Source organism: Apodemus sylvaticus, chromosome 23, assembly GCF_947179515.1.
Source record: "Apodemus sylvaticus chromosome 23, mApoSyl1.1, whole genome shotgun sequence".
In the NCBI taxonomy this organism is placed as follows: domain Eukaryota; kingdom Metazoa; phylum Chordata; class Mammalia; order Rodentia; family Muridae; genus Apodemus; species Apodemus sylvaticus.
Window position 1 is genome coordinate 11,648,789 of NC_067494.1, and position 25,805 is coordinate 11,674,593.

A 25,805-nucleotide genomic window follows, 5' to 3' on the forward strand; every position below is an offset into this window, starting at 1 on the left:
TTAGTGGTGGATCCTTATAGATCCACCATGATACTAGGAAACTCTAGCAGCTACATCTTACCCCTCTGCTGTCCCCATTCCAAAAGACCCTCTCTCCTGCTTCCTCCGTCCAACCAGGAAGTCCTGCCTACTCGCCCAGTGATTGGCTCCTTTATTCACTAGAGGTTTGGTTCATAAGAACAGCACCAGGCCCATCCACAACAGGATCCCAACCCTCAGAAGGCTGAGGAAGGAGGATGGAGAACTTAAGGCTAACCCAGGATACATAATAAGTCCCTGTCTCAAACCAACAAGGACAAATTAAACCCAACATAAACTACAATGCTGAATAATGATGTATCTATCCGCTGGTATGTTGACAATGGAGGCAGCTATGCACGGGGACATGTAAATTATAGAAAATCTTTGTACCTGCTGCACAATACTTCTACGAGCCCCAAACTGTATTAAAGGTTGATCTTTTTTTTTTTTTAAATTAGATAACACAGCAGGAGGCTGGTGAGATGCTTTGTGGGTTAAGGCTCTTTGATCTAAGTCCAGGGACCTGAGTCCTCAGGACCCACATAATAAAGGAGAGAGTGAAACTTACGTAAGTCACCCTCTGACTTCCATATGTGCGTTGAGATGCATATGCAAGTAAACACACACACACACACACATGCATGTACTCACACACAAACACATGTACATGTGTATACTCACACACACATGCATGTATACACACAAACACACATGCACGTGCACACTCGCACACACAATAAATAAGTATAGTTTTAAAAGCACAATAGGTGTGTGGTGTGGTCCTTCAATCTTATCTATGAGGCAGAGGAGGGAGAACTGTAAATTTGAGGCCAACAAGTTCCAGACCAGACCAACATTACATATCGAGAATCTGATTCAAGAAAAGGAAGTAAAGAGGAGAAGAAAAAAGGAGACAGAAATAAAAAAAACCAACAAAACTTGCCGTTCTGTTTCCTCCTTAAGAGCATTGTGAATATATGTTTGCTTGTTTGTTTGTTTGTTTTTAATTGTCACCTCTGTCACAACACAAGAAAAAGGTTTCCAATTCAAGAATGTGCTCCCAGCACAATAAAGAACTTACTTCACACCCAGGTTGGATCTCCCAGGAACAGGACTCCTCTGGAGAGAGCATCCCCGTTTGGAAAGTGTGGTCACCCAGGCATGACTGACACAGAGCGTGCTCAAAGTCTGACTCCCCGGGATGCACCCCAGCATGGCCAGTGTACTTCAAGTTGGAGCTCTGGTGCTTGTCCATACTGACCATGGGGCTCTTGATCCATCTTCGTACCTGAGAGTGCAGAAGGAGAGAGTAGAGAGAAGAGGCACTTGCTAAGGTTGTCCTTTACAGCATGCTGCTGGGAGATTTGATGATACAGAGACTGAGATGAGGGAAATTCTGTCTTACCCCTCCCTTCTCAGTCCTTCCAACCATCTCTTCTAAACCGGTCCATGCCGGCTGTTCTTCCATCTCCCCAAGCATCTCCTCAGTTCTAGGCTTAAGACCATGATACTTCCTCTGGTGTTGTAACAGTTACAACATTTTCATCTCTCATGTTGTAACAGTTACAACATTTTCATCTTGCCCTGTTGTTATCATTCGCAGCACTGGGAATTGAAAGCAGGACCTCACGCAGGTTAAGCAAACACTATACCACCAAGCTAGGGCCTCAGCCTGAGAATGTTTCTATTTTTATGTAATTATCGTTTTAAAGGGGAAGTGCTTATCTTGGCTTACAGCATAAGCAGATGCAGTCACCATCGCGGGTAAGGCAACGGGACAAGTAGCTGCATAAGTGTGTGTGTGTGTGTGTGTGTGTGTGTGTGTGTGTGTGTGTGTGTGTGTGTATGTACTCGGGCGCACAGGTAGGACTCTATCCAGGAGTTGAAGGAACAGGAAGCAGGAAATAGACAGGAAGTGGGGCTGGATCAGAGAAGTCCCAAGGTGAGGGACTGGAAAGATGGCTCCCAAGTTAGGAATCTGAACTGTTTCTGCAGAAAATCTGACTTCAGCTCCTGGCTCCCACATTGCATTGAACAGCTCACAGCTGCTGCTACCTTCAGATCCAGGGGATTCTCAGACCACCCAAGGCCCTTGATAATGTTCCCAAGTTCTCTCTACCTCCCTCATACACAGAACTAAGAAATAAAAATAACCTTTAACACCTTAAGGTTACTGCACATGGTGATGCACACTATTAATACAGTGTATTTAATACACTATTAAAGACAAGTATATATTTTTCACTATTATAAAACCTCGGGTTTTTTTTTCCCTAGTGAAGTTGTAGACAGGGATGGTGGCATGTGCCTGTAATTCAAGAGCTCAGGAGGTGTAGTTTAGATGGCTGTGAGTTCAAGGCTCTCCTAGTCTATATAGTTGAGTTCTAGGCCGGATAAGGCTAGAATAAGTACTTTTCTTTTAAAAGAGAGGGGGAAAAAAGCTGGGCCGCAAGCCTTTAATCCCAGCACTCTGGGAGGCAGAGGCAATCGGATTTCTGTGTTCGAGGCCAGCCTGGTCTACAGTGTAAGTTTCAGGACAGCCAGGGCTATGCAGAGGAAGCCTGTCTCTAAAAACAAAACAATAGCCAGGCTTATTGGTCCATCCCAGCTATATTTTCTACTTGAGACACTGAGGCAGGAACACAAAAAGTCCAGAGTCAGCTTAAGCTACCGAGTATGTTCCAGGCCAGGATCGGTAAGGAACATTTGAGCTGGACGTGCAGTCCCTCCACTTTAAGGCCAGCCTGAACTACAAAGTAAGAGTCTGTCTTAATAGCTGGGGGATGATGAGGCTGGGCACGAGCTCACAGGTGTGATTCTAACAATTGGAAGAACAAGTTCAAGGTCAGTCTCTGCTTTGCAGGCAGTTCAAGGCCAGCCTGGGCTACTTGGGTGCCTAGCTCAAGGTTCCTCTGTCAAACTTCTGTAACAGCGCGTGTTATCAGTACAATGCTTAGACTACAATAGACAAGGCTGTGTTCCCCGTTAGAGTCATTGGTGGTCCCCCTCCCCCTCCCATTTTATTACATAACAGTCTTTCACATTTTTTTTTTTTTTTATAAATGTTAGGTTGCATCATAATTGCTGCTCTGGGCTGTACTTCTATTTCTTAAGGAATAACTGTATCCTTTACAAGGCTCTTAAGCAATTAAAGCCATATTTCTCTATTTGTTTATATTTGTGTTTTTAAATTGTCTCTATTTGCCTTATTGATGACTCTGTTCTCCTCTCTCCGTCTCCTCCCCATCTGTTTCCTTTCCCATGCCCCTCTCTCTGAGTGATCTTACTATATAACCCCTCAAGGTGGCCTCAAACGTGTGTGTGTGTGTGTGTGTGTGTGTGTGACCTAGATTCTCTTTTAGTTGTCAGAGGCCGGAGACTGAAGCTACCTGACATCACCGCATTTGACTGAAAAATCTAGTGTCTCTCTCTCTCTCTCTTTCCTCCCTTTGTCACTGGTTTTTGTTCCTGCTTTCCTTTCCTCCTCTTGCCCTCCTCATGCCCTTCCCCAAGCTCCCAGCCTTGCTCCTTGAGTGCCTGGCAGGGAGCCAACCCGTGACCCTTCCTATACTAATACTCCAGTCACTGAGCTGTGCCCCCGACGAGTATTCTTTCCAATGTCTCTTTAAACTATCATTTTTGGAGCCTTGGCAGGTATTCATGCCTACAATCTCAGTACTTGGGAGGCAGGAAGATCAGAAGTTTAACAAGGTCAGCCTTGACTTCCTAAAACCACGGCTCAAGCAGGTCTGTGGTGGCACACACCTTTAATCCCAGCACTTGGAAGGCAAAGGCAATAATCCAAGAAAAATTGTTGTCAGGCCCTGCGACTTGTGAATAAAATGGAAGATGGATCTATTCGAATCTTGTTCCTCATCCTTGGGGGGGGGGGTAGGGAAGCTGAATCAACTTGGTAAAAGAGATGGAAAGAAAGCAAGAGGAAAGAAAGATTAATTTCAAATTCAAGTTTGGAAGCAAAGCAGGAACCATTACCAGCTTCAAGCTCAAAGCTCTCTGAAGAAGAAGAAAAATAAAAAATATTTTCCGTCTGAAATAAAACTTAAGTTATTTCTAGGTTGATCAGAAACACATTTGAAAGGCTGAGGATATAGCTAAGCAGTAGGGCATTTGCCTAACATTCAAGGGTCCACAGAATCAATCCAGTCCCTACTATGACCTAAAACTCCAACATAAAAACAAAATTGAGACTAGATCAAGAATAGAGATTCTCTTCTAGTGCCAGAATCTTAGGTTTTAGATTGCCACTCACGATTGCAGACAAACTTCTTTCTGTTATAATACTGGGAACCAAACCTTACACAGAAAGGTAAGCGTTCTGTACTTGGCTGTACCCCTAAACCTTAACTAAATATTTTTATTTCTCGCTGTGTGTCATGTATGGTGTGTTTGGGTGTGTCTGTGAGTATGCCTTCTGAGTGAGTGTGTCTTGTGAGTATGCTTGTGGGGGTGCCTTTTGATTCCTTATGAGTGCACCTTGTGAGTTTGCCTGTGTGAGTGTAAATCTCCCCTTGCTTCTATGGACACTAAATTATAACTTGAGGTGTATGTTTATTTATTGGAAGGACATATTATTTCTCCTATGAAACACATGCAGATGTGTATTAACAAATGTAAATAAGGCAAAATGTGAAGCAAGCAGGGATTGTGAGTAGGCTCTGCAGGGGATGAAGGGCCCCTATTTCCACCAACCTAAGGACAGCGCTGGACAGTAAAGGTGGAGCTGTGGCTACAAGATGTCACATGAGTGGGCACATTCCCAGGTCTGCATTTCAGGGGGAAAATGTCAGGCAGCAAACACAGAGACTTGAGACGGAAAGTCAGCCACAGCCTCCAGGAAAGCAGAAGAAAGCGTTGGCTTTTGCGGGATTTATCTGGGAAAGTGTGCGTCCTCTATTGGCCCAGCCTTGATTCTTCGAATCCATTGCACATCTTTCTCTGAAGCTAAGAGAAATCTGCGATTTGCGCATGTGCCAAGAGCAGACGTGTCTGTTGCTTTAAATCAGTCTGCTGCGGGCACAGTGAGGATGGGTCCCAGACGCCAAGATGCTCTTGACAAATCAACCCACTCCAGACCTTAATGAGAATATGGTTGCCTCTCTGCAGCGAGTGTAGCTAGGGAAGGAAGTAATCTATTTGTTCAGGGGTATCAGAGAAAAACATCAAAAAAGCGACATTTTCTAGCAGGAGTGGAAATGGCCACATGCTCCCCCCCCACACACACACACACTTGCAGATGATTTTCACTAGCTTTGTAGCTTCACAGAGTGGTTTTTATGAGGCCTTAATTAAGGACAGGGTTTATGGTATTTACTCTAGCCTCAGAAATCCCTAGAGAGTGGCTGAGGTGTGAGATGTGAGTACAGGCTCAGACTCCCTCTCCAGCCCTGCAGCCTGGCAAGGTGCCCTCTAAAACTGCTGAGCAGAGAGAACTTCCCTCAGGCCCTAAGGGGATTCAAGCAACAGCCTGCCTCTGGTGCTCCTGGAGCTGAATCGCTTTGGGTGGAGGGAGGGCTGGGAGTAGCTTTGGGAACCCTCAGAGAGCAGCCCACAATGGCTCTGAGCTGCAGGCCACTGTGGGTCTTAGAGATGTGAATGGCCGGATACAGAAGCAGCCCAGGCTGTGGCCACCTGGGCCTCCTTTTCTTCGGGGCTCCACAACAGTTGTGGAGAGCACTGTACCCAAACATTGTAGACTGGAGGATACATTGTAAACAAACGTAGACCACTTAGACCGGAGGATACATCCATCTAAAACAAAGTAAGACTTCTGTCGCTGGAGGCTTGGGGGAGTCTAGTTCCAAATTGAACCAGATTTAGGAAGCAGCTATCTCTGGAGCCTGGGGTTAAAACTTAAGACCATAACTAGAATTCTGGGCAGTGGCTAGGTAAAAACGCTAAATGTAATTCTTTGCAAAATCTAGTCTGCCTTGGTTTTTATTAATTTAGTTGAAGGGGGGGAGATGCTATCCAGAAGCCACAGTCCCCTCGGAGAGTTGCCAGATATGATTAAGGAGATTGGCTGGCTTTTAGGGATTTTCCACTTGTGGTTCTTTTTCCTATTATGTAATAGTAAACAGATATTACTCTTCATATAAAATGGCTTAGTTGATAATGATATTATCAACTGATGCGGAAAATTGATAGCTAGTCGGAACTTCTGTGTGATTCCCAGCCAGGAGAGCCTGTCTCTGTATTTTGGGAAGGAGAGCTGCCTCTTTCTCAAAAGCCATGGGAACCAGAGGTAGAACAGCTGTGGTTTCAGAGAGGAGCCCTTTCATCATAGAAAACCTACTTTTTTTTCTTCCTGTGAACATCTTAATTGCGTATATGAAACCACATGATTTGTGTTTTCTATTTCTTCTGTGTCTGTGAACTATGAAGATGAGATTCACTGCTTGGCCTCTATAAAGGTATAAGCAATAAGGACTTACAAATAAAACAGTAAGCACTCTGTTGTTTTTAATGAAAATTATGTTAGTTTATGAATGTCCACAAACTTCGCTAAGATTTCCTATCAAGGTAAGCTACACACACACACAGCACATTTAGTTCTGTCCCTTATATAGCTGAAGGCAGGCACCCGAGAAGACTGTGTGGCCTCTGGAATTCCCCAGATTTCTGTGCCTTTGGGATTTCCCAGTCCTTCCCACACATCCTGTTCTAGATTCCCAAGGTCTAACCTTGTATTTCTCCAGGCTTGATCTGGGGGATGGCTGGGGAGGGTCTAGGAGGAAGAGAGGGGAAGGGAGGGACCTGTCTCTGTACCATCCTCCATGCTGCAGCTCACAAGAAGCTCCACCCTCAGAATCACTACAGTGTGTTGTTGTGAGGGTTACACACCACACACAGTCTGAGCCTTGAACTCAGTAATCTAAGGTCCCCTTCTGACCCCCCCACTAAAATATCACCCGCCACTGATCACAGAGCTCAGGGACTCATTAATATGAAGGTTTTGAAATGGAGATAAAGCTCTTATTAGTTCTTAAAATTCTAGGACTGGTCCTTTCTTTTGAAATAGCCTGTCTTGGGCAGAGGGAATGAAGAGGAAGAGGGCGAGAAGGTGGAGGAGGAAAAGAAGAGAAAGAAAAGGAAATCACTGTGCTGTGCCAACTATCTATAAGGGTCAGTGTGTGCTATTTGCTTTGGGATTGGAAAACAAGATTCAAGTAGAAGAGAAATGGCAGGCAAATCCCCGAGCAACAAGAAGCTAAGCTCCTCCGCAGTGATCCACGAGCCTTCAGAACTTCTCCTCCTAGCCCTCTAAGAAATTCCTCTTCTAGTACTTTTTTTTTTTTTTTTTTGGATTTGGTTTTTTTCGAGACAGGGTTTCTCTGTGTAGCCCTGGCTGTCCTGGAACTCACTCTGTAGACCAGGCTGGCCTCGAACTCAGAAATCCGCCTGCCTCTGCCTCCTGAGTGCTGGGATTACAGGCCGTGCGCCACCACCGCCCGGCTCTCTTCCAGTACTTTTAACCTCTTTCTTTCTTGAGGCTATTGATCCTAAACATAGTAAACATGTCGTTTTTTGCAATATCTCTAAAAGCTAGCAAACTTAAAACAGCCCCTTTACACCCACAAACTCTGCCTTGTTCCAGCACCCCTGTCCAACCACCACCATGACCTTTTCTATTTATTAGCCAAGTTTCACAGAAAAACAGTCTTCATTTCCTTACCTCAAACTCTCGCATACCAGTGCATATTAATTTTGTACCAGGGTAAATATGAAAATCCCAAGTCTGACCATTTTAAATTGGGGTCATCTTTCTCTTTCTTGGGTAGCATTTAAAGACTTCAACAGAACTCGACTTGGTATCATTGCTTATCCCAGCACTAAGGGCGTGGGGGGTGAAGCAAGAGGCTCAGGACATTCAGAACAGAAATTGCTGCACAGAGAGGTTCAGGCTAGCCTAGGATACATGGGCTCCTGATACAAAAGCCCACAACAAATCAAACAGCAACTTTTTTAAGGGGAGGGGGACATTTTAACAAAAGCCAGTGAGTGCCGTGCCACCGTTCTGAGACAAGGACAGAAAGAAACATGTGTGACCTTTCAAAGAGGATGCTGGCTGCATTTCAGAGGGGACGGAGAGGAGCCTGCGTTTCCTCACGCAGCAAACATTTAACAAATGTACTCCAGAAGAGTCTCTTGGTCCGGAAAGCCCAAAGCCACACCCAGAACTTGACTCCCACCTTTGTAAGACTAAAAAACTCATCTTGGGGCGGTATCGGGGGTAAAGGACAAGATCATGTCAGCCCGGCACTTGCCCCGATGAACACGGTCTGTGGTTCAACTCTGATTACAGCTTCATCCTGTGAGAGTTTTGTATGGTATCATGAGATAAATGATAGTGGGTATCTCAGCCCAGTTGGGAGAATCCAGGGAAGGCCTCTTAAAGGCAGTGACGATTAAAGTAAATCTTTAAGGCTAAGTAAAACCAAGGTGAAAAAAGAAAAGAAATTTCCATTCCATTTCCAGAGCCTGTATTTCCAGGACAAGGGGCAGCAGAGACAGGACTTATGTTGGACATTTGAAAGACAAGTCCAAGAAAGGAAAGTCAAAACTTATTTTTCATATGTTTTCTGTTGCATTTACTTACTTTGTGGATGTGTGTAAATGTAGTCCTGTTGTGGCAGGTTATGCAGAGGTTGGACTAGTTGGCTGTTTCCTACTGTGTGGGTCCTGGGGAATTGAACTCAGGCTGTCAGCCTTGGCCACAAGTGCCTTTACCTGCCGAGCTGGCTCTCCCGCCCACTGTTTTTTAAGGAGAGATAGGAAGAGTGAGTCATGGGGCAGCCGGGGGCCTCTGAAGTGTCTGCAGCAGGGGAGCTGGGTTATTAGAGAACTTGTGATGTGGCACAGGCTTCCGGAGACTGTGAGCAGCTGAGTCAGAAGAGCCAGAAAGGAGATGAAGCCGGAACAGGAACCACGGGATGGAAATGCAGGGCAAGACGATCATCAGAGCCAACGATTGTCTCTCAAGTCTCTGCCCTTGCCCATCCGGACACCGATCTCGCTCTCGGTACTGTCTCTTCTGGCTTCTTAAAACTACACGGTCACAGTAGCTCGAATCTGTTCTGCTTACAAGAACCATAGCATCCATCCAAATGCAACAGGCAGTCTTGCCGCTAGCTGGTGAGGCTGATGCCAACTTTCCCATGGCATTTCGTTTCAAATCTGTGTAGGTGTGCACACTCACGACATGGCGTATGTGTGTGTGTGTGTGGGGGGGGGGTGTCAAAGGACAATGTCTCCTGTTGGTCCTTGCATTCTGCCTTAGTTGAGACAGGATCTCTTGTTCGCCATTGCCTACTCAAGACTGGCTGGCCTAGGCGTTTTTAATGAGCTGTGTCTGTCCCCTACCTCCCCGTCGCTGTGCTGGCATTACAGCTGCGTGTGACTGTGCAAAGCTTTAAGTGCACACAGAGGATCTGAACTCAGGTCCTCGCGCTTGTACGGCAACCACTTTACCCACGGAGCCATCCGCTAAGTTCTCAGACCCATTTTGTTGGGAGTGATGCCCTGTAAGAAAGTCCACACAATTGTAACCTAAACCCTTGCTGCCTACCATGCCAAGTAGCGTCTTTCTTTCCTTTGTTTTTAGTATGAAATGCGCTGGCATTCCCTACTCAAGCCCCTCTTCTAAAATGTTGGTTGCAGTTGGCTGAACCGATGCCATGACTCACTAACAGATGCTGGCGGTAGTCTGGAATACCAAGTTGTAGCGGTTTGGCCTGCGGCTGTGTACTGTAATGTTAAATTCTATATCCCAAGGCCTAGTTGTCTCAAGATGAGTGAGTTCTCACATATGACCACTTTTATGGTGCAAACTTTGTTCCTTAATTTGAAACTATTGGTTAATAAAGATGCCTGCAACCTGGGTAGATGAGAGGTGGGCGGGGCTTCGGTTCCCTGGCTTGGGGTCTGAGGCAGAGATGGCAAGGAGAGGAGGAAGGAGGAGGAGGAAGAAGGAGGAGGAAGAGGAGGACGAGGAAGGAGGAGGAGGAAGAGGAGAATGAGGAAGGAAGAAGAAGGAGAGGAGGAAGAAGAGGAGGAGGAGAAGGAAGGGGCCTTGGGGAGATAGATTGTGAGCTCAAGGCCATTAGGCCTGGCCTGTTGGAGTAGGAAGGCCTTAGGCAGAACATTACAAGTGATATCTCGGGGATACTGATAGGAAAGTAGACAAACTAGCACAGAGGGTTGATATCTGCCTAGCTCTAATGCTGCAAGGCTTATTATAAATATAATAGTGTGGGTCTTTTATTTAGGAACTAAATGGTCTAAGGTAGGGTAGAAACCCCCAGATAATACTGCAACACCAAGTACACTAGGTTGTAAACTCCCCCAGTGCACCCAAACCCTCCCGTGTCCTTTGATCTTCCATCGCATCCCGCTGGAAGTGGGAACACAGCTCAGTCATACACTTAGGACAATCATCCAACCGTCTAGCTTCTTATCAACATTTGACTGATTTGAGGGCTTCCTAGTTGAAATGAGAAAAACCACATGCCTATTATTTTACTTGTCTATCTCCCTTTCAAGTGGGTGAATCCTGACAGGATGGCCTCTCCCTGGCAGGACATTTATGAATTCAGCTCCTTCTGGTGCCCTCTCCCAAGCCTGCTTCTTATCTCCTTCATGTTGAGTCACTCAACATGGCGAGAGAGTCTTCATCATCTGACCAGAGCTCAACTCCTTTTCTAACTCTGGCAGAGGATGGCGGAGGATTTGGAGGATAAAGGCACGATTTATCCAGGGCTTTATCCAGGGAGGGCTGGCCTTGGGGTGTGCTTGACTGAGAAGACAGAGTCTACATAGAGGGCCACATTGGCAATGAGGCTGGGACACCGAAACACTGATCTACTAACCACAGCTGGTTTTGCACTGTGTTCTGCAGGAATTCAAGTGGGCCCTGTCCATGAGCCTTGTCTATGGATAGAGTTTCAGACTTTTCTTTAGGTCCCCTAAACGTAGACATTCGCAGGGAGGTTTTAAAAACTCAGGCGTGTTTGTGTGGAGGTGTAGTTTAGGTGGTAAAATGCTGGCTTAGTGTGTTTAATGCCCCAGTACCACAAAAATCAGCCAAGGTGTTACATCCCTGGGACCCTGGCACTTGGGAGGCAGAGAGACTGGAGGATCAGAAGAAGTTCAAGGTGAGCCTCAACTTCCAAGGCTGGACTAAGAGCTTGTCTCAAAATAACAAGGAAGCACTGAGCTGGGTGTGATGCACAGACTTCGAAATCACAGCAGTTGGTAAGGCGGATCTCTGAATTCAAGGCAAGCCTGGTCCACAGAGTGATATCCAGGGCCATAGAGAGAAACCCTGTCAGAAAATTGAACAAATAATAGCCAAAAAAAAAAAAAAAAAAAAAAAAGCTAAAACCAAACCAAACACACCAAAAGCCTTGAAACAACCACAGCCAAGTATAAAACAAAACAAAACAGCAATAACAACAACAACAGAAGCAAAAAAGGCTTTCTACAGCGATGAATTGAATTAAGAGAACTGAATTTTAGTGACTGGAGATGCCATGGTTCGGAGCCCTTGCTGCTCTTCCAGAGGATCTACCTCCAATTCATGGCACCCACAAGGTGTCTCGGAATTATCTGTAATTCCACTTCCAGGGGATCCCACACCCTCTTCTGAGGTTTGCAGCACTACACACACACACACACACACACACACACACACACGTACAGTACACAGACATCCGTGTGGGTAAAACACTATCCATGTAACGTCAGAATTAAAAGAGAATCAGACTGTAGTTCTAGCTTTGCAATGGCCCCGAGCAAGACAATGTTTCTGAGATGTTTTCAGTGTAGTTATTATTCGTAGGATGGAGGTCCTGGAGCAGGTAAGTCCTTGTAGATCCTCCGGCCACATCACAGATTTGAGACTAGTCGCTGGAATACTGCTTATAAGACTTTGATCTCCGTGTCTGGGGGCACTTGGCACTTAGGCCAAATTGGTTGACCAAAGGGCATTTGCTCTACCCTGAACATTTTCTCCCTACTTGGCTCTCCCACCACACTCTTCCACAACTCTGAAGTTTCCCCCATTAAGCTTACTTTAAATCAATCAATCAATCAATCAACAAATAAATAAATCCAAAAGGTTTTTAAAATCATCTCACCATCTTCATGAGATTGGTCAGAAAAGTCATTCCAATTGCAAAGCTAAAGGCCGAAAGAAAGCCTTCTTGTTAGAACTGTGTACCTTGCTTAATTAAATTGAAAGAGGTAAATACCGGGAAGAACAGCACGCAGAGGGCTAGGTGCGCTCTGATAGCTCTGCCCACTTAAGGCATGCTCTTATACAAACTGCATGCACACTCTGTCTCAGTTTCCTCCAGAAACAGCTTTCTCCAAATTCCCCCTGTGCTGTCTTGGTAATGGTTTCTATTTCTGTATTCTATTTTTTCCCCTTCACTTCATGTTTTATAAATGAAGAAATGGTGAGGTTTAATTGTTCCCTGAAAGCAAGAACAGAGCCCAAACTAAGAGGAAAGAAAAAAAGAAAAGAAAAGAAAAGAAAAGAAAAGAAAAGAAAAGAAAAGAAAGCTAGGGTCTGCATACCTACCGTGTCCGAGAATTGTGCTCAGCACTGGGAGGCAGATGGTAAGAGTTGGATTGGCACAGCTGTTTAGAGATATTATGGAAGTTTCTGAAGTTGGATAATTTGCTATGCTTCATAGTTACACAGCCTTGTTACGCCCACCAGGACACTGATCTGAAGTTCAAGGCCAGGGTTTGGAATATAACTTGGTTGATAGAGCTATTGCCCAGCATGCACAAGGTCCCGGGTTCAATACTCAGTGCCTCAGCTGGGGCAGGAGGACCAGAAGCGAAAAGCCCTCTTCTACAAGTCACAGAGGGGTGTGGTTTAGCTGGAGTGTGCTACAGCTGGTTTTATGACAGTAACTCTGACCACAGCTGTATTTCCTAAACAGCCCAGGCTGGCCCAGGGAAGGCACTGCACATAGTGGATTGAGCCTTTCTTCAGCTAGCAATCAAGAAGATGTAACATGGGCATGCTCACGGACCAATCTGATGGAGGCGATCCCTCTATTGAGACTCAATCACCCAATCTGATGGAGGCAATCCCTCTATTGAGACTCAATCACCCAATCTGATGGAGGCGATTCCTCTATTGAGACTCTATCACCCAATCTGATAGAGGCAATCCCTCTATTGAGATTCAATCACCCAATCTGATGGAGGCGATTCCTCTATTGAGACTCAATCACCCAATCTGATGGAGGCGATCCCTCTATTGAGAGTCCCTCACCCAGTCTGACAGAGGTGGAGGAGACTCCCTCCCCTAATTCTGGGCTGTGATATGTTGACATCTGAAACTGACTATGGGAGGGAATTAAAAAAAAAAAAAGCCATCCTCTGCTATGTAGTGACTTTGAGGCTAGCCTGAGATACATGATTAAAACATGACATAAACAAAACAAAACAAAACAAAAACAACTACAAAAGCAAACAAACGAAACCTCACAACAAAATAAAAGGAAACGGAAAATGAACACAGCCCAGTTGGGGGGACAGGGAGGGGGAGATAGCCACAGGCAGAGAACAGAGCCAGTCAGTCCCTGCTCCCACTCTCAGGAGTCCCACACGAAGACCCAGCTGCACGGCTGTTACAGATGTGCAGAGGACCTCGGTCCATCCCATGCACGCTCTTTAAATTAAGGGACAATTAAACTAAGACAGAGGGATATGGGGGCGCAGTTTATCGCTGTTGGCTGTTGGAGGTGCTTTCAGGGGAGTTTGGGGGCAGGGGCTTACTCGATGTCCCTAGTGCTGGCTAGCCTCAGGGAAAGCATGGGGTGGGTGGAGGGAGGGAGGTGGGTGGGGGAAGGGCGGGAAGGGGAGGAGAAGGGATAAAGTGAGGGGAGGATGGAGAGAGTGAACTGAAGCGGGCGGGGAGGGGGCGGGCATCTCTGGGATAAGCTAGAAACCTACGACAATGGAAACGCCAGGAATCTATGAGGGTGACTCTAGCTAAGGCTCCTAGCAATGGGGGATGTGGAACGATCATCTTCTGGAACCAGAAAAGACTTCCGCTGGAGGGACTGGGATACCAACCCAGACACAGAACCTTAGACCCACAATGTGTCTTGCCTATAAGATGTGCAGGGGTAAAAGATGGAGCCCAGCTTAGACCCACGCCGTTGATGATACTCTGCTATCCTTGCAGATAGGAGCGTAGCATAACTGTCATCGGAGAGGCTTCCTTCACCCAGCAACTGATGGAAGCAGATGCGGAGACCCACACCCAAGCATTTGGAGGAGCTTGGGGAATCCCGTGGAAGAGGCAGAGGGAGCCCGAGGGGTCAAGGACACACGAAAACCTACAGAATCAACCAACCTGAGCCTGTGGGGGCTCGCGGAGCCCGAACTGCTAACCAGAGAGCATGCGCAGGATAGACCTGGGCCTGCTGTTCATTTGTAACAGTTGTGCAGCTGGGTCTCCATGTCGGTCTCCTAACAGCAGGAGCAGCAGATGGATCTGACTCTGTTGCCTGCCTTTGGATCCTTTCCTCTCTAACTGCCTTGCCCAGTCACGATGAGAGAAGATGTTCCTAGTCCAAGTTGATACGCCAAGGTGGGTTGTTATCCACGGAGGCCTCCCCTCTTCAGAGAAGAAAGGGAGGATGAAAGAAGGCAGGGAAGAGAGGGGAGGGAGGAGGGAGGGGAGGATGTGATCTGGAGATTGAGATGTAAAGTAAATAAATTAATTAACAAAAAAATTGCAAAAAATGACTGTTAATGTGAATTTGTGGAAATGGAGACAGAAAGAAAACAGAAGAGGTTTTTCAAGTCAGAGGTATCTAAATAAATTTTAAATAAATATAAAGTCAAGGGACCAGAATCAAAGAAAGATTTCCCAGGAGAGAGCATCTTTCCCGATCTGGCCTACTCTGCTAGTGGATATCAAAACTGCACAGCACAGACTGACTGAGGGGAGTGTGTTTGTGTGTGTGTGTGTGAGAGAGTGAGAGAGAGAGAGAGAGAGAGAGAGAGAGAGAGAGAGAGAGAGAGAGAGAGAGAGAATAAATATATGAATATGGTAACAATATCATCCCCGCATGCATTTAACACAGCACATTTACAGGACTCTACTAAGCCCCAGCGGAACCAGCCTTCCCATAGGTTAGAAACTGATTGACAGCAGATGCAGGAGGAAATGATTTGTGGATGCTCCTGACCACGGATACTCACTGCCCATCCTTTACTACAGAATGAAACAAGTCAGCCGCGGAGGCTACGCAAGTGTGTATTAGCAGGTGCTCTCATCACTGTATGGCAAGCTGGCAAGGAAAACGTAAACACTTGCTTAGCTTTGTTGGGAAAATTCGTTATTTTGGGTTTTTTAGCATCTTGGTACTTCCTTCAATCCCTGCACTTACTTTGGAACACACACTCACCCACACACATACACACACACACACACACACACACAGAGTACACTTATATGCTTCCTTCCTTCCTTCCTTCCTTCCTTCCTTCCTTCCTTCCTTCCTTCCTTCCTTCCTTTCTTTCTTTCTTTCTTTCTTTCTTTCTTTCTTTCTTTCTTTCTTTCTTTCTTTCTTTCTTTCTTTTTCTTTCTTTCTTTCCACTCTCCCTTCCTTCCTCTCTCTCCCTCCTTGCCTTCCTTAATAAAAACAATGTCTTATTCTGAGACTTGGACTGACCTGCCTCAGCCTCCCAAATGCTGAGATTCTAGGCACGCTGTACTATATATACTCAGCCTGATAAAGCAAGGCCTCCTTCCTCTATGTCCTCCTTTCTTAAGTGGGAACAGCTCTTCCAAAAGCTGTAACTGGGTCAAGGTCAGTACACAGGACACCTGCCTGATGGGACGACTGTGTGCATCAAGTAATAACATTCATGAAACTCTACAGCCTGACACTGGTCATGTTGGTTCGTGTATGTGTGTGTGTGTGTGGTGTGTCTGTGTGTGTGTGTGTGGTGTGTGTGTGGTGTATGTGTGTGTGTGGTGTGTGTGTGTGGTGTGTCTGTGTGTGTGTGTGTGGTGTGTGTGTGGTGTATGTGTGTGTGGTGTGTGTGTGGTGTATGTGTGTGAGTGTGTGTGGTGTGTGTGTGGTGTATATGTGTGGTGTGTGTGTGGTGTGTGTGTGTGTATGTGTGTGTGTGTGGTGTGTGGTGTGTGGTATGTGGTGTGTGTGTGTGGTGTGTGTGTGTGGTATGTGGTGTGTGTGTGTGGTGTGTGTGTGTGTGTGTGTGTGTGTGTGGTATATGTGTGTAGTGTGTGTGTATATGTGTGTGTGGTGTGTGGTGTGTGTGTGTGGTGTGTGGTGTGTGTGTGTATGTGTGTGTGTGCGCGCGCGCGCGCGCGCGCACGTGTGTCTCTGTGTGTGTCTGTTTGCTGCTTGGAGACAGAGTTTCCCTGTGCATCCCAGGCTAGCACTGAACTTATATTACACAGCACTGAACATTTTCATGATATAGTCTGGGTTGCCCTGGTGTGTGTGTGGTGTATATGTGTGGTGTGTGTGTGGTGTGTGTGTGTGTATGTGTGTGTGTGTGGTGTGTGGTGTGTGGTATGTGTGTGTGTGGTATAGGTGTGTAGTGTGTGTGTGTATGTGTGTGTGTGGTGTGTGGTGTGTGTGTGTATGTGTGTGTGTGTGCGCGCGCACGTGTGTCTGTGTGTGTGTCTGTTTGCTGCTTGGAGACAGAGTTTCCCTGTGCATCCCAGGCTAGCACTGAACTTATATTACACAGCACTGAACATTTTCATGATATAGTCTGGGTTGCCCTGGAATTCACAGCAACTCACCGTCTTCCTCACCCTCAGACTGCACACGTCCACGCTTAGACTATGGAGATGGACCCAGAAGGGACGGCAGCAGCTGTATCCTTGAGCAACTGGAAAGGCTTGAGAAAAAGGTACAGCTAAGAAGAGACAGCGAGAGGCAGAGTCCCGCTGCACTCAGATCTAGCGTGTGCATTTCAAACTGCAAACCTCGATGTTGCTAGGCGCAGGAATGAAATTATGTGGGAAGAAAGCCACTTTTAGTTCCAAAGACTTCACAGGGTCGGCGGCAGGGACACTGAGAACAGATGTTGGCTATGTGATCCAGGTCTGGCTCTTTTTTTTTTTTTTTTTTTTTTTTTTTTGCTCTTCTTGTTGTTTGGGGGTTTGTCTGTTTATTTTGGTTTTGGTTTGTTTTAGGGCTCCTGTTGTGCCATGTGGGGGCTGAACCATGGAGAGTTATTGAGGTGTCCCCTGGGGCAGGCAGGATCGACTGGATCTGTTGTGGGCAGGCGCTTAGAGGCACATGGTAACGGTAATTTGCCCCACAATGTGGAATGACTGTAATATTTTGAAAGCAGCATGGCTTGCCAGTGAACCCCAGCCCAACATCATCCCCAGTCTAAGGAAAGAGGAGGCAGAACTGAGGCTGCCCCACGTGTCTGTGGAAATGCGGTTGTGTCATGTGGCCTGTATGTGACGATAACTGTAGAATTGTTAGCACTCAGCGTGGTTCAGTCCTTGTCATCTTGGTTGTATCCTCTGTTGGTCACATCTGGGGTTTAATCTCTCCTCTAGAATATCATTGTCTATGAGCGCTCTGCTCAGAACTCAAAGGTAACAAAGAGTCTTGTTTGTTTATCAGGGTTTTTGTTGTTGTTTTTTAAACAAGAACTCCTATAGCCCACGCTGGCCTCGAGCTCTATCTGCGGCAGAGGATGACTTTGAACTCCTGCCCCTTCTGTTTCTAACTCCCAAAGCCTGGCTTATAGGAATGTACCTGTGCGCTTGAACAGAGGACAAAGGATTGATTTGTTTTAAACCGTTGGCCAATAGCTAGTATAAATAAAACAAGGATTTTTAAAACAAAAGAGAAACAAAAAAGCAAATGATCTGAGTATAAAGAGCATTAACTAATGAGCCGATAAAGAAGAATATTATGGAAATGTGGAATAAAATCTCTTGGGTGGAGTGGATTTTTACCTATAGATACTTTGTCTAGTAAAGTCACTAATCAGTAATAGAGTCAAAATGAAAATAAAACCTAAAGCCAGAGACATAAATACTGGAATGCCTGCTGTGAATACTAAAGAAATGCTGTTACTGTTGCTGGTCTGGCCGCCATGAATGTTAAAGAAATGTTGTTGTTGTTGTTAATGTTGTTAGCTGGGCTGCATGGTCCCTGTCTGTACCCCTAGCGGGTAGGAGGCAGAGGCAGGAGGATTAAGAATTAAAGGCCAGCCTCAGCAATATAGTGAGTTTGAGGCCAGCCTGGGCCACATGAGACCTTGTTTCAGAACAGAACAAGTCTGTTAGTCACAAGTGATGGGCTCAGAGGGACTTCTCTCAGTCTCATGAGATGTCACTTGGGAGCTCAAGGGCACCACCTTCTTAAGCGACGGCTTAACCTTTATTTATTTATTTATTTATTTATTTATTTATTTATTTATTTTTTGGTTTTGGTTTTCTTCTGAGAGGGTTTTTCTGTGTAGCTCTGGCTGTCCTGGAACTCACTCTGTAGACCAGGCTGGCCTCGAACTCAGAAATCCGCCTGCCTCTGCCTCCTGAGTGCTGGGATTACAGGCATGCGCCACCACCACTAGGCACGGCTTAACTGTCTTGCTCACTGCTTTCTTTCATCCCTTGCCAAGCCACTGTCCCCCTTGTCCCCAAATCTGCCTTCCCAGGACACAGTTCTGATCATCTTCTCTCCTTGCTTCTCACCTTCCAAGGCTCCCCAGTCTACTAAGGTTCAAGTCTCCGAGTTAGTATTTCGTCTTGTCTCAGCTACACTTCGCACCCCTGGAGTGCAGCTCAGATCTGATGTGTTTATGTACTTATTTAGTTGTTTTTGTAGTGCTAGAGGGGAAGGTGGAACCCAGGGCCTAACTGTCGTTGCACAGGTATATTGTTTGTGGAGATGATTCTCACTGCTACCTCCCAACTCAAGTCGGTCTCAAACTCATGATCCTCCTGCCTCAACCTTCTGAGTGCTGGGATGACAGGTGTGTGCTACCATGCTCAGCTTAGAGGATGATTGTGAAGGGTAGGAAGTATATGTGACAAAGCAAGGTCATTGACTGCTGGGAAGAGGTGGCGTCTTGATGAGTCGGCCCCCACTAGCTTATATTGCTGCAAGCTTAGTATCCAGTTGGTGAACTTTTGGGGAAGGATCAGAAGGTGTGTCACTGGGGTAGTCTTTGAAGTTCCCAAAGACCTACCAGGCCTGATCTCTCTCTCTCTCTCTCTCTCTCATCTGCTGCCTACAGATGAGGATGTAACTCTCAGCTCCTATTCTAGATCCTGCCTGTATACCACCATGTTCAGTGCCACAATGGACAGATCCCCTGAAACTATAAGGCAGCCCCCAGGTAAATGTTTTCTTTTGTAAGAGTTGCCTTGGTCATGATGTCTCTTCGCACCAGTCAAACAATAACTAAGATAAAGGTATCTGTGGTGTAATTAATAACTATAATCAGTTGATGTTATGCGAGTTTATCTTTAGTTGAAAGGGTGGGCTTCATTCTATTGGTTCAAAGACCTAAAATTCAACACACTGAAATATCCTAGAGTAAGAATTCTTTCTCACTTTCAGACCATCAATATCCAGCCTGGCCCGCAGAGTCCAGACTTGATGCCCCATCAACGACATGGCCATATCCACTCTCTTTAGAGCTACCTCCTAACTGTTATGTTTATCTAGAGAACCCTTACAGACACAGAGATCAAACAAAAGCAAAGATAACAAAGAAGCCAGGAGACTAGAACCACAGGTTCCCAGTATGTGAGCAGCCATGGTGCTGTGGGGGCCGAGGGCACAGGAGGAGGATGTGGAGGAAGACCCGTGTCAGCTTCCCAGATACCTCAGATAAAGGGAGCCTCCTTCTTCTCGTAAAGAATGCAGCTGCCTTGCAGAGCCCATATCAAAGAGGACGTCTGAGATCATCAACTCTCTGAAGTCTCAAAATGGTGCCCGGTTTGATTCCAGGCATCAGCTGAAATGAATCCTTCCCTTACGGCCCTTTGTAGCTCTTTGGATTTTATTTGCTCTTTTAATGCTTCCCCCCCCCCCACCAACTTTGCCCTGGCCTATATAAATATAAAATATAATAACCCAAAGAGGTCTGCAGAATGTCTTCGACACATGTGCAGTCAGTCCTGTGTCTCGCACAGCCCTCACCCTGTGAACTATAAACTTGAGGCTGTTCTATATAAAGCAATGCTGTAGCCGACCAGAACTCAGATATGGTTAGTAACTTTGTAAATTTTCTGCTAATGTTTTTCTTTCTTAAGATCATTTAAAATTCATTTTATGTGTATGAATGCTTTGCCTCTATGCATGTCTGTGTACCACATGCGTGCCTGGTGCCCGTTAGAGGCCAGGAGGGGACGTCAGATCTCCTATTACAGATGATTGCGAACTGCTGTTTGGGAGCTGGGAATAGAACCTGGGTCCTCGCGGAGAGCATCATGCGCTCTTAATCCCTGAGACATCTCACTAGCCCCTGCCAATGTTTTTCTTTCCACGTTGGTCAAAATCCTAGGCAGTCAAATGCTTTTAGTCCTGTGTGAGTTTCACAAATATGTTCTATGGGACGATACCCAGGAAAACGTGTTCTTTAGCACATGCACATACAAGATCTCCCTCTGCTCTAGGGACTCTGATGTCACAAACTGGGGTTAAACCCGATGTACAGCAGAGGAAGACCTTGGATTTCCTACCCTCTTGCTTCTACTGCCCAGTGCTGAGATGACAGGCCTGGACCATCAAGCTTAGCATGAGATTTTATTTGAGACAGGATCTCTTCTTTCCGGGTTCACCTGAAATACAACATCCATTTTGTCTCAGCCGTCTGAGTGCCGGGGATGCTGTGTTTGTAGGGATAAGCCATCATTGCTCGTAGCTTGAAAAAATAGGCTTTTAGAACATCTTTGAAATCTACAAATAGTGTTAATTATTGTTTCGAATGCTCTCCACCCCTTACAAAACCATAGAGTGGATCTTAGGAAAACCATTCCAACACTGAGAGGTGGATTCCTGTGAAATTCATACTGCACGTATGTGTGTGTGTGTGCCCCTCCCTACATGCCAACAAGCAGGCACACGCTCCTGGGTGGGGCACCTTTCTCCCCTGAGCATCAGGATCTAGAGTACCCACTTTGCAGTTTCCCCCCTACTCTACAGCAACTCTGACTGAGATATGTAGCCAATATAAAGAATAATTATAGCGTAATAACAATCCCTTGCCACTGGAGATGAAAATAATGGATTTTCTTATTTGAAACGAGACACCTTTTAACTGGAATCATTAGTGCTCAGATGGAAATTATGCACATTTTAACTCCCTAGGTCTACTCACCTTGAAGGCTATTGAATGTGTTCTGGTACTGGTTAACATAATTGTGTTCCACTTTCTTTTATTTCATTAAATTATATACAATTATATTAGCTCAGTGAGACGCAGACTTTGAGATGTTTTTTTTTTTAAAAATGAGTTTCTAAAACGGGAAAGGTACTGTTTCACATCATCTGCAGAAAGTTAATAAAGCTTGGGTTTGAATACACTTTCATCATTTGTCAGCTCTTAAGGCCCATAAGGTCTTCGCTCTCTGCTCTTTTCCGTCTGCCTGGAAATAAGGACATTTTTAATAGACTTATTTAGTCTTTTCCAGGGCAACGGTGTTGTAAAAATATTTTTAGCTACTGATTAGAAAGCAAGCCTGTTTGTTTAGAAGTTGAGGTCATCCTAAAATACAAGGTCACTGAATTGTCTTCCAGTTAGCGTGGGTTTCAGATCCTGTCCCACAATCTTCCATAGAATGGCCTACGCAATCATTCATATCTGAATTAAGATTTCTGAGTGAAATAATCAATCCAGGTTAAAACACACAAACAGGCCAAGAGGAAAATACGAACTGCTCTTTATACTGCACAACAATGTCAATTTCTATAGACGCTGTTCTTGAGACAGGGTCTTTTTGTTTGTTTATTCGTTTGTTTTTGAGACAGGGTTTCTCCTTATAGCTCTGGCTGTCCTGGAACTCACTCTGTAGACCAGGCTGGCCTCTAACTCAGAAATCCACCTGTCTCTGCCTCCCAAGTGCTGGGATTAAAGGCATACGCCACCACTGCCCTGCGAGTCAGGGTCTTAATAGGTAGTCTAGACTAGCCTCTAACTCACATCCTCCTGCCTCAGAGTGTTGAGATTATGTGCATGAGCCACTGAGCCCAACTCAAAGACTAGTAGACATCTAAGTTCTCTTCCTTGTACTCTTCCAATATACTTCTTCCTCAGCAAATCAGGAGCTATTGGAACTGGGACCCTAATTTGCCTCTGATATTGGAGACAGAGACAAGAGCACCAATGGAGACCCCAAATGGACAAATACTCCACCCTATTGCCAAGGGCCCAGCCCTACTCCAAAATAGCATCCGTAGTCAGCATGATTGGATGAGCCTTGGAAACTATCTTAGGATAGTTCCATTGGGAAATCCTAGGAGATAGGGAACATGGCCTTAGAAATATGGTCTTTGTGGGGAGACATAATCTGCAGGGGCTACTGCTGGATGAGCCTGGTCGTGGCTCCTCATACATGGTTTATAAGAATGATGGACACAACCATACGTGGATCGGGGAAGGAGAAGAAGGCGTCGAATAAATGGAGTCTAGAGGGACTCCTGGAGCTCTGGTCCTATGGACAGTGCTTGTAACGGGCTTTCTCCAATTTATACTATCTTTAGTGCTCTTAGAGTCTCCCAGGTCCCTGGTTCTCAAAGGCAGGCTTTCTCTGGAGATCCAGCAGTTCAGAGGCAATGAGACAACTGAGCCTTCCTTGGGATAACAGAGGAAGCAAGCAGGATTGACCTGGACCCATAGCTAGAGCTTCCAGTTCAGTAGGTGGGGTCAGAGCTTGGAACTGAGTTTCTGTGACACTTCCTGGGGAAGGGGCCACGCCTTTGAAAGCAACCAACTAGTCTTCCTTTGGTTCCTGCGGTTCCTCTCTGTGTCTCTGTGTCTCTGCCCCTCCCCGATCAACTGAAACCCAGCTTTGATTTGGCTTGGGTCTGTTTTTCTTTTTACAGTTCTGATAACCTTTTTCTCCAACTGAACTTCTTTTCTTTCTTTCCCACAGGGCTAAGCTGTCAGGTGACTATTTGCTAATCTGATTAACTGCTTTGAATGTGTCCCAGACCTTTCATACCAACTGGTAAAAGGAGGTCACTTCAAATCCTGCCTGCCAGTTGTCCCATGAATCCCTTACGGGCATGTATGCATATGCCATACCAGTTAACTGCTTCTGGCCTTTAACACCACTTCTGTTAGGTTGCTGTGCACAGCCAGACTTGCTGTTGAGCTCCTGGCATCCTCGGATGCCCTAGGTCAGTGTTTCTCAACCTGTAGGTCGAGACCACCTGGGGCCTCATATCAGACATTGACATTATGATTCATAATAATAGCAAAACTAAGTTATGAAGTAGCAACAAAATAATGTTACGGTTGGGGGCAGGGGATGGGCGGGTCACCACAACACCAGGAACCATAGCATAAGGAACTTCCAACATTTGGAAAGTTGAGGACGGCTACTATAGCTATTCTCAAAGGCTGCAATCTCCAAATACATTAATTATCAGGGAATGTGGGGAGAGGCTTTTGAGCCTCCAGAGACTACTTTGACAGGAGTCTGGCCATAAGACGGTCAGCTGAGCCCTTGGACGGTAGTCAGCATGGAGGGCGACAGGAACAAGCAGGGCTGGAGGATGTGGCGGCTGTGACACAAGAGAGAAGTAGAAAGGAAACTGGAGAGAAAAGCCATTTAAAAACCAAACCCTTTCCGGAGCAAAAGCCACAAGTATGGGTATTGTAAGTGGCAAAGTGGTGCTTCTAACATTTCGTGGTAAAAACTTTGGCAGTTCATCTTCAAGGTCCCTCGAACAAGAAGGAGACAGTAAGGAGTCACTGGGGGAAGGGCTGAACAGGCCATGAGGACAGCCATTATACCAATGGGAGACCGTCATAAGATGGGGTGTTGGGAAGCACTAAGCATTTTTTTTCTCCTACCTTAAAAGCTTCATGTATTTAGCATTGTCCTTTGGACCTATTTTTTTTTTTTTTAAGGTTTATTGATTTATTTTATGTATATGAGTACACCTTTGTTTTCTTCAGACATACCAGACGAGGGCATCAGATCCCATTACAGATGGTTGTGAGCCACTATGTGGCTGCTGGGAATTGAACTCATGACCTCTAGAAGAGCAGTTGGTGCTCTTTAAGCGCTGAGTCATCTCTCCAGCCTCCCTAATTTTGTTTTATAAGCTGTATGCTTTAGTCAGGGTTTCTATTCCTGCACAAACACCATGACCAAGAAGCAAGTTGGGGAGGAAGGGTTTATTCAGCTTACACTTCTGTATTTATTGCTGTTCATCACCAAAGGAAGTCAGGACAGGAACTCAAGCAGGTCAGGAAGCAGGAGCTGATGCAGAGGCCATGGAGGGATGTTTCTTACTGGCTTGCTTCCCCTGGCTTGCTCATCCTGCTCTCTTATAGAACCCAAGAGCACCAGCCCAGGGATGGCACCACCCACAAGGGGCCCTCCCCACTTGATCACTAATTGAGAAAATGCCCCACATGGATCTCATGGAGGCACTTACCCAGCTGAAGCTCCTTTCTCTGTGATAACTCCAGCCTGAGTCAAGCTGACACACAAAACCAGTCAGTATGCTATGCATGTGTACACACACACACACACACACACACACACTAGTGTGCATATGGAAGTCAGAGCACATTCTGTTGGAGTCCATTCTCTCCTTCCCCCATGAGGGGCTGAGAGATTGAACTCTGTCATCGTCATCAGAAGTGACAAGCTCTTTACCCTTTGTCCCTCTCTCTCTGGCTCTGTTTTCTGTATTCAGCACTAGTCTGTGGTGCCTCATCATTAAGCCATCCAAACCAACACAAGGAAGTTTCCATTAGTAGGGAAACCACAGTCTATTTCCTCACTCGCACACCCGCTGTCGGTGCTAGCTGGAGAGACAGAACCTGCAGTAACTACAAAGGCCCTTTGAATGTCAGTTTCATTTCAACTTTAACCTCTGAGAGTTTTTCCACAGACCCCGTGTGAAGCCACAAAGATCCTCTTGTCCTGATGTGACTCTAACATACTGCAGTAGGAGCGCTTGTTTTGGAAACAGACACCTGTCTGAGTCTGAGGCAGCAGTGGTTGAGCCTGTTTGCCAGGCCACTCCACAGGTCCCATGCCCTCAGCCTTCCTGGCCTGGGGAGAAAACTGTGTATTCTTTTCACTGTGGAGTTCTGGCTACGTGTTTTAGAAGGAAAAAAAAGGCAGCCTGTTAAAATTGCAAAGTACGATTTTAGAAAACTTTCAGAAAATGCCAATGAATTTAAGCAGAACTCAGTCTTTACCCTGGACTAATGAGTATTCCTTGAAGGGCTGGCTACATGAATAATTGAACACACGTTCCCTACTGAAAAATGCACAGTCGGGCTAGAAGCGTGCTTCCCATCAGGATAGCATGTGAAGCTCAGAAATCATCTTATATATTCTGCACTAACTAAAAGGGAAAGTGAAAGTGAAAATAATTAGCTGGGTTTTTTGTTTGTTTGGTTTTGGTTTTTGGTTTTTGGTTTGGGTTTTTGGAGACAGGGTCTCACTATATAGCTCTGTCCATCCTGGAACTTGATATGTAGACCAGGCTGGCCTAAAATTCACAGAGCTCTGCCTGCTTCTGCCTCCT

General features: G+C 45.8%; 1 protein-coding gene and 2 long non-coding RNA genes across 4 annotated transcripts in view; 2 read left to right on the top strand and 1 right to left on the bottom strand.

The window, feature by feature from the left end:
* The window catches only part of Sgk1 (serum/glucocorticoid regulated kinase 1), a 118,785-nt gene that overhangs the window by 72,531 nt on the left and 20,449 nt on the right, over window positions 1-25,805 (bottom strand). Inside the window, exons 1-2 of one of the 2 annotated variants that reach the window (XM_052169760.1) lie at window positions 1,427-1,519; window positions 1,103-1,309 (exon numbers count right to left, since the gene is read on the bottom strand). In XM_052169760.1, the coding sequence (XP_052025720.1) occupies window positions 1,103-1,309; window positions 1,427-1,501 (282 nt within the window). In that variant the 5' untranslated portion in view covers window positions 1,502-1,519. Of the gene's footprint in view, window positions 1-1,102; window positions 1,310-1,426; window positions 1,520-25,805 lie in introns of those variants that run through there. The other variant, XM_052169761.1, reaches the window with a different exon arrangement.
* LOC127673962 (uncharacterized) lies at window positions 14,209-17,138 on the top strand. The gene is made up of 3 exons (XR_007975256.1): window positions 14,209-14,656; window positions 15,156-15,324; window positions 16,871-17,138. It is a non-coding gene; the product is annotated as an uncharacterized LOC127673962 (long non-coding RNA).
* On the top strand, window positions 19,340-20,167 carry LOC127673963 (uncharacterized). The gene is made up of 2 exons (XR_007975257.1): window positions 19,340-19,419; window positions 19,644-20,167. It is a non-coding gene; the product is annotated as an uncharacterized LOC127673963 (long non-coding RNA).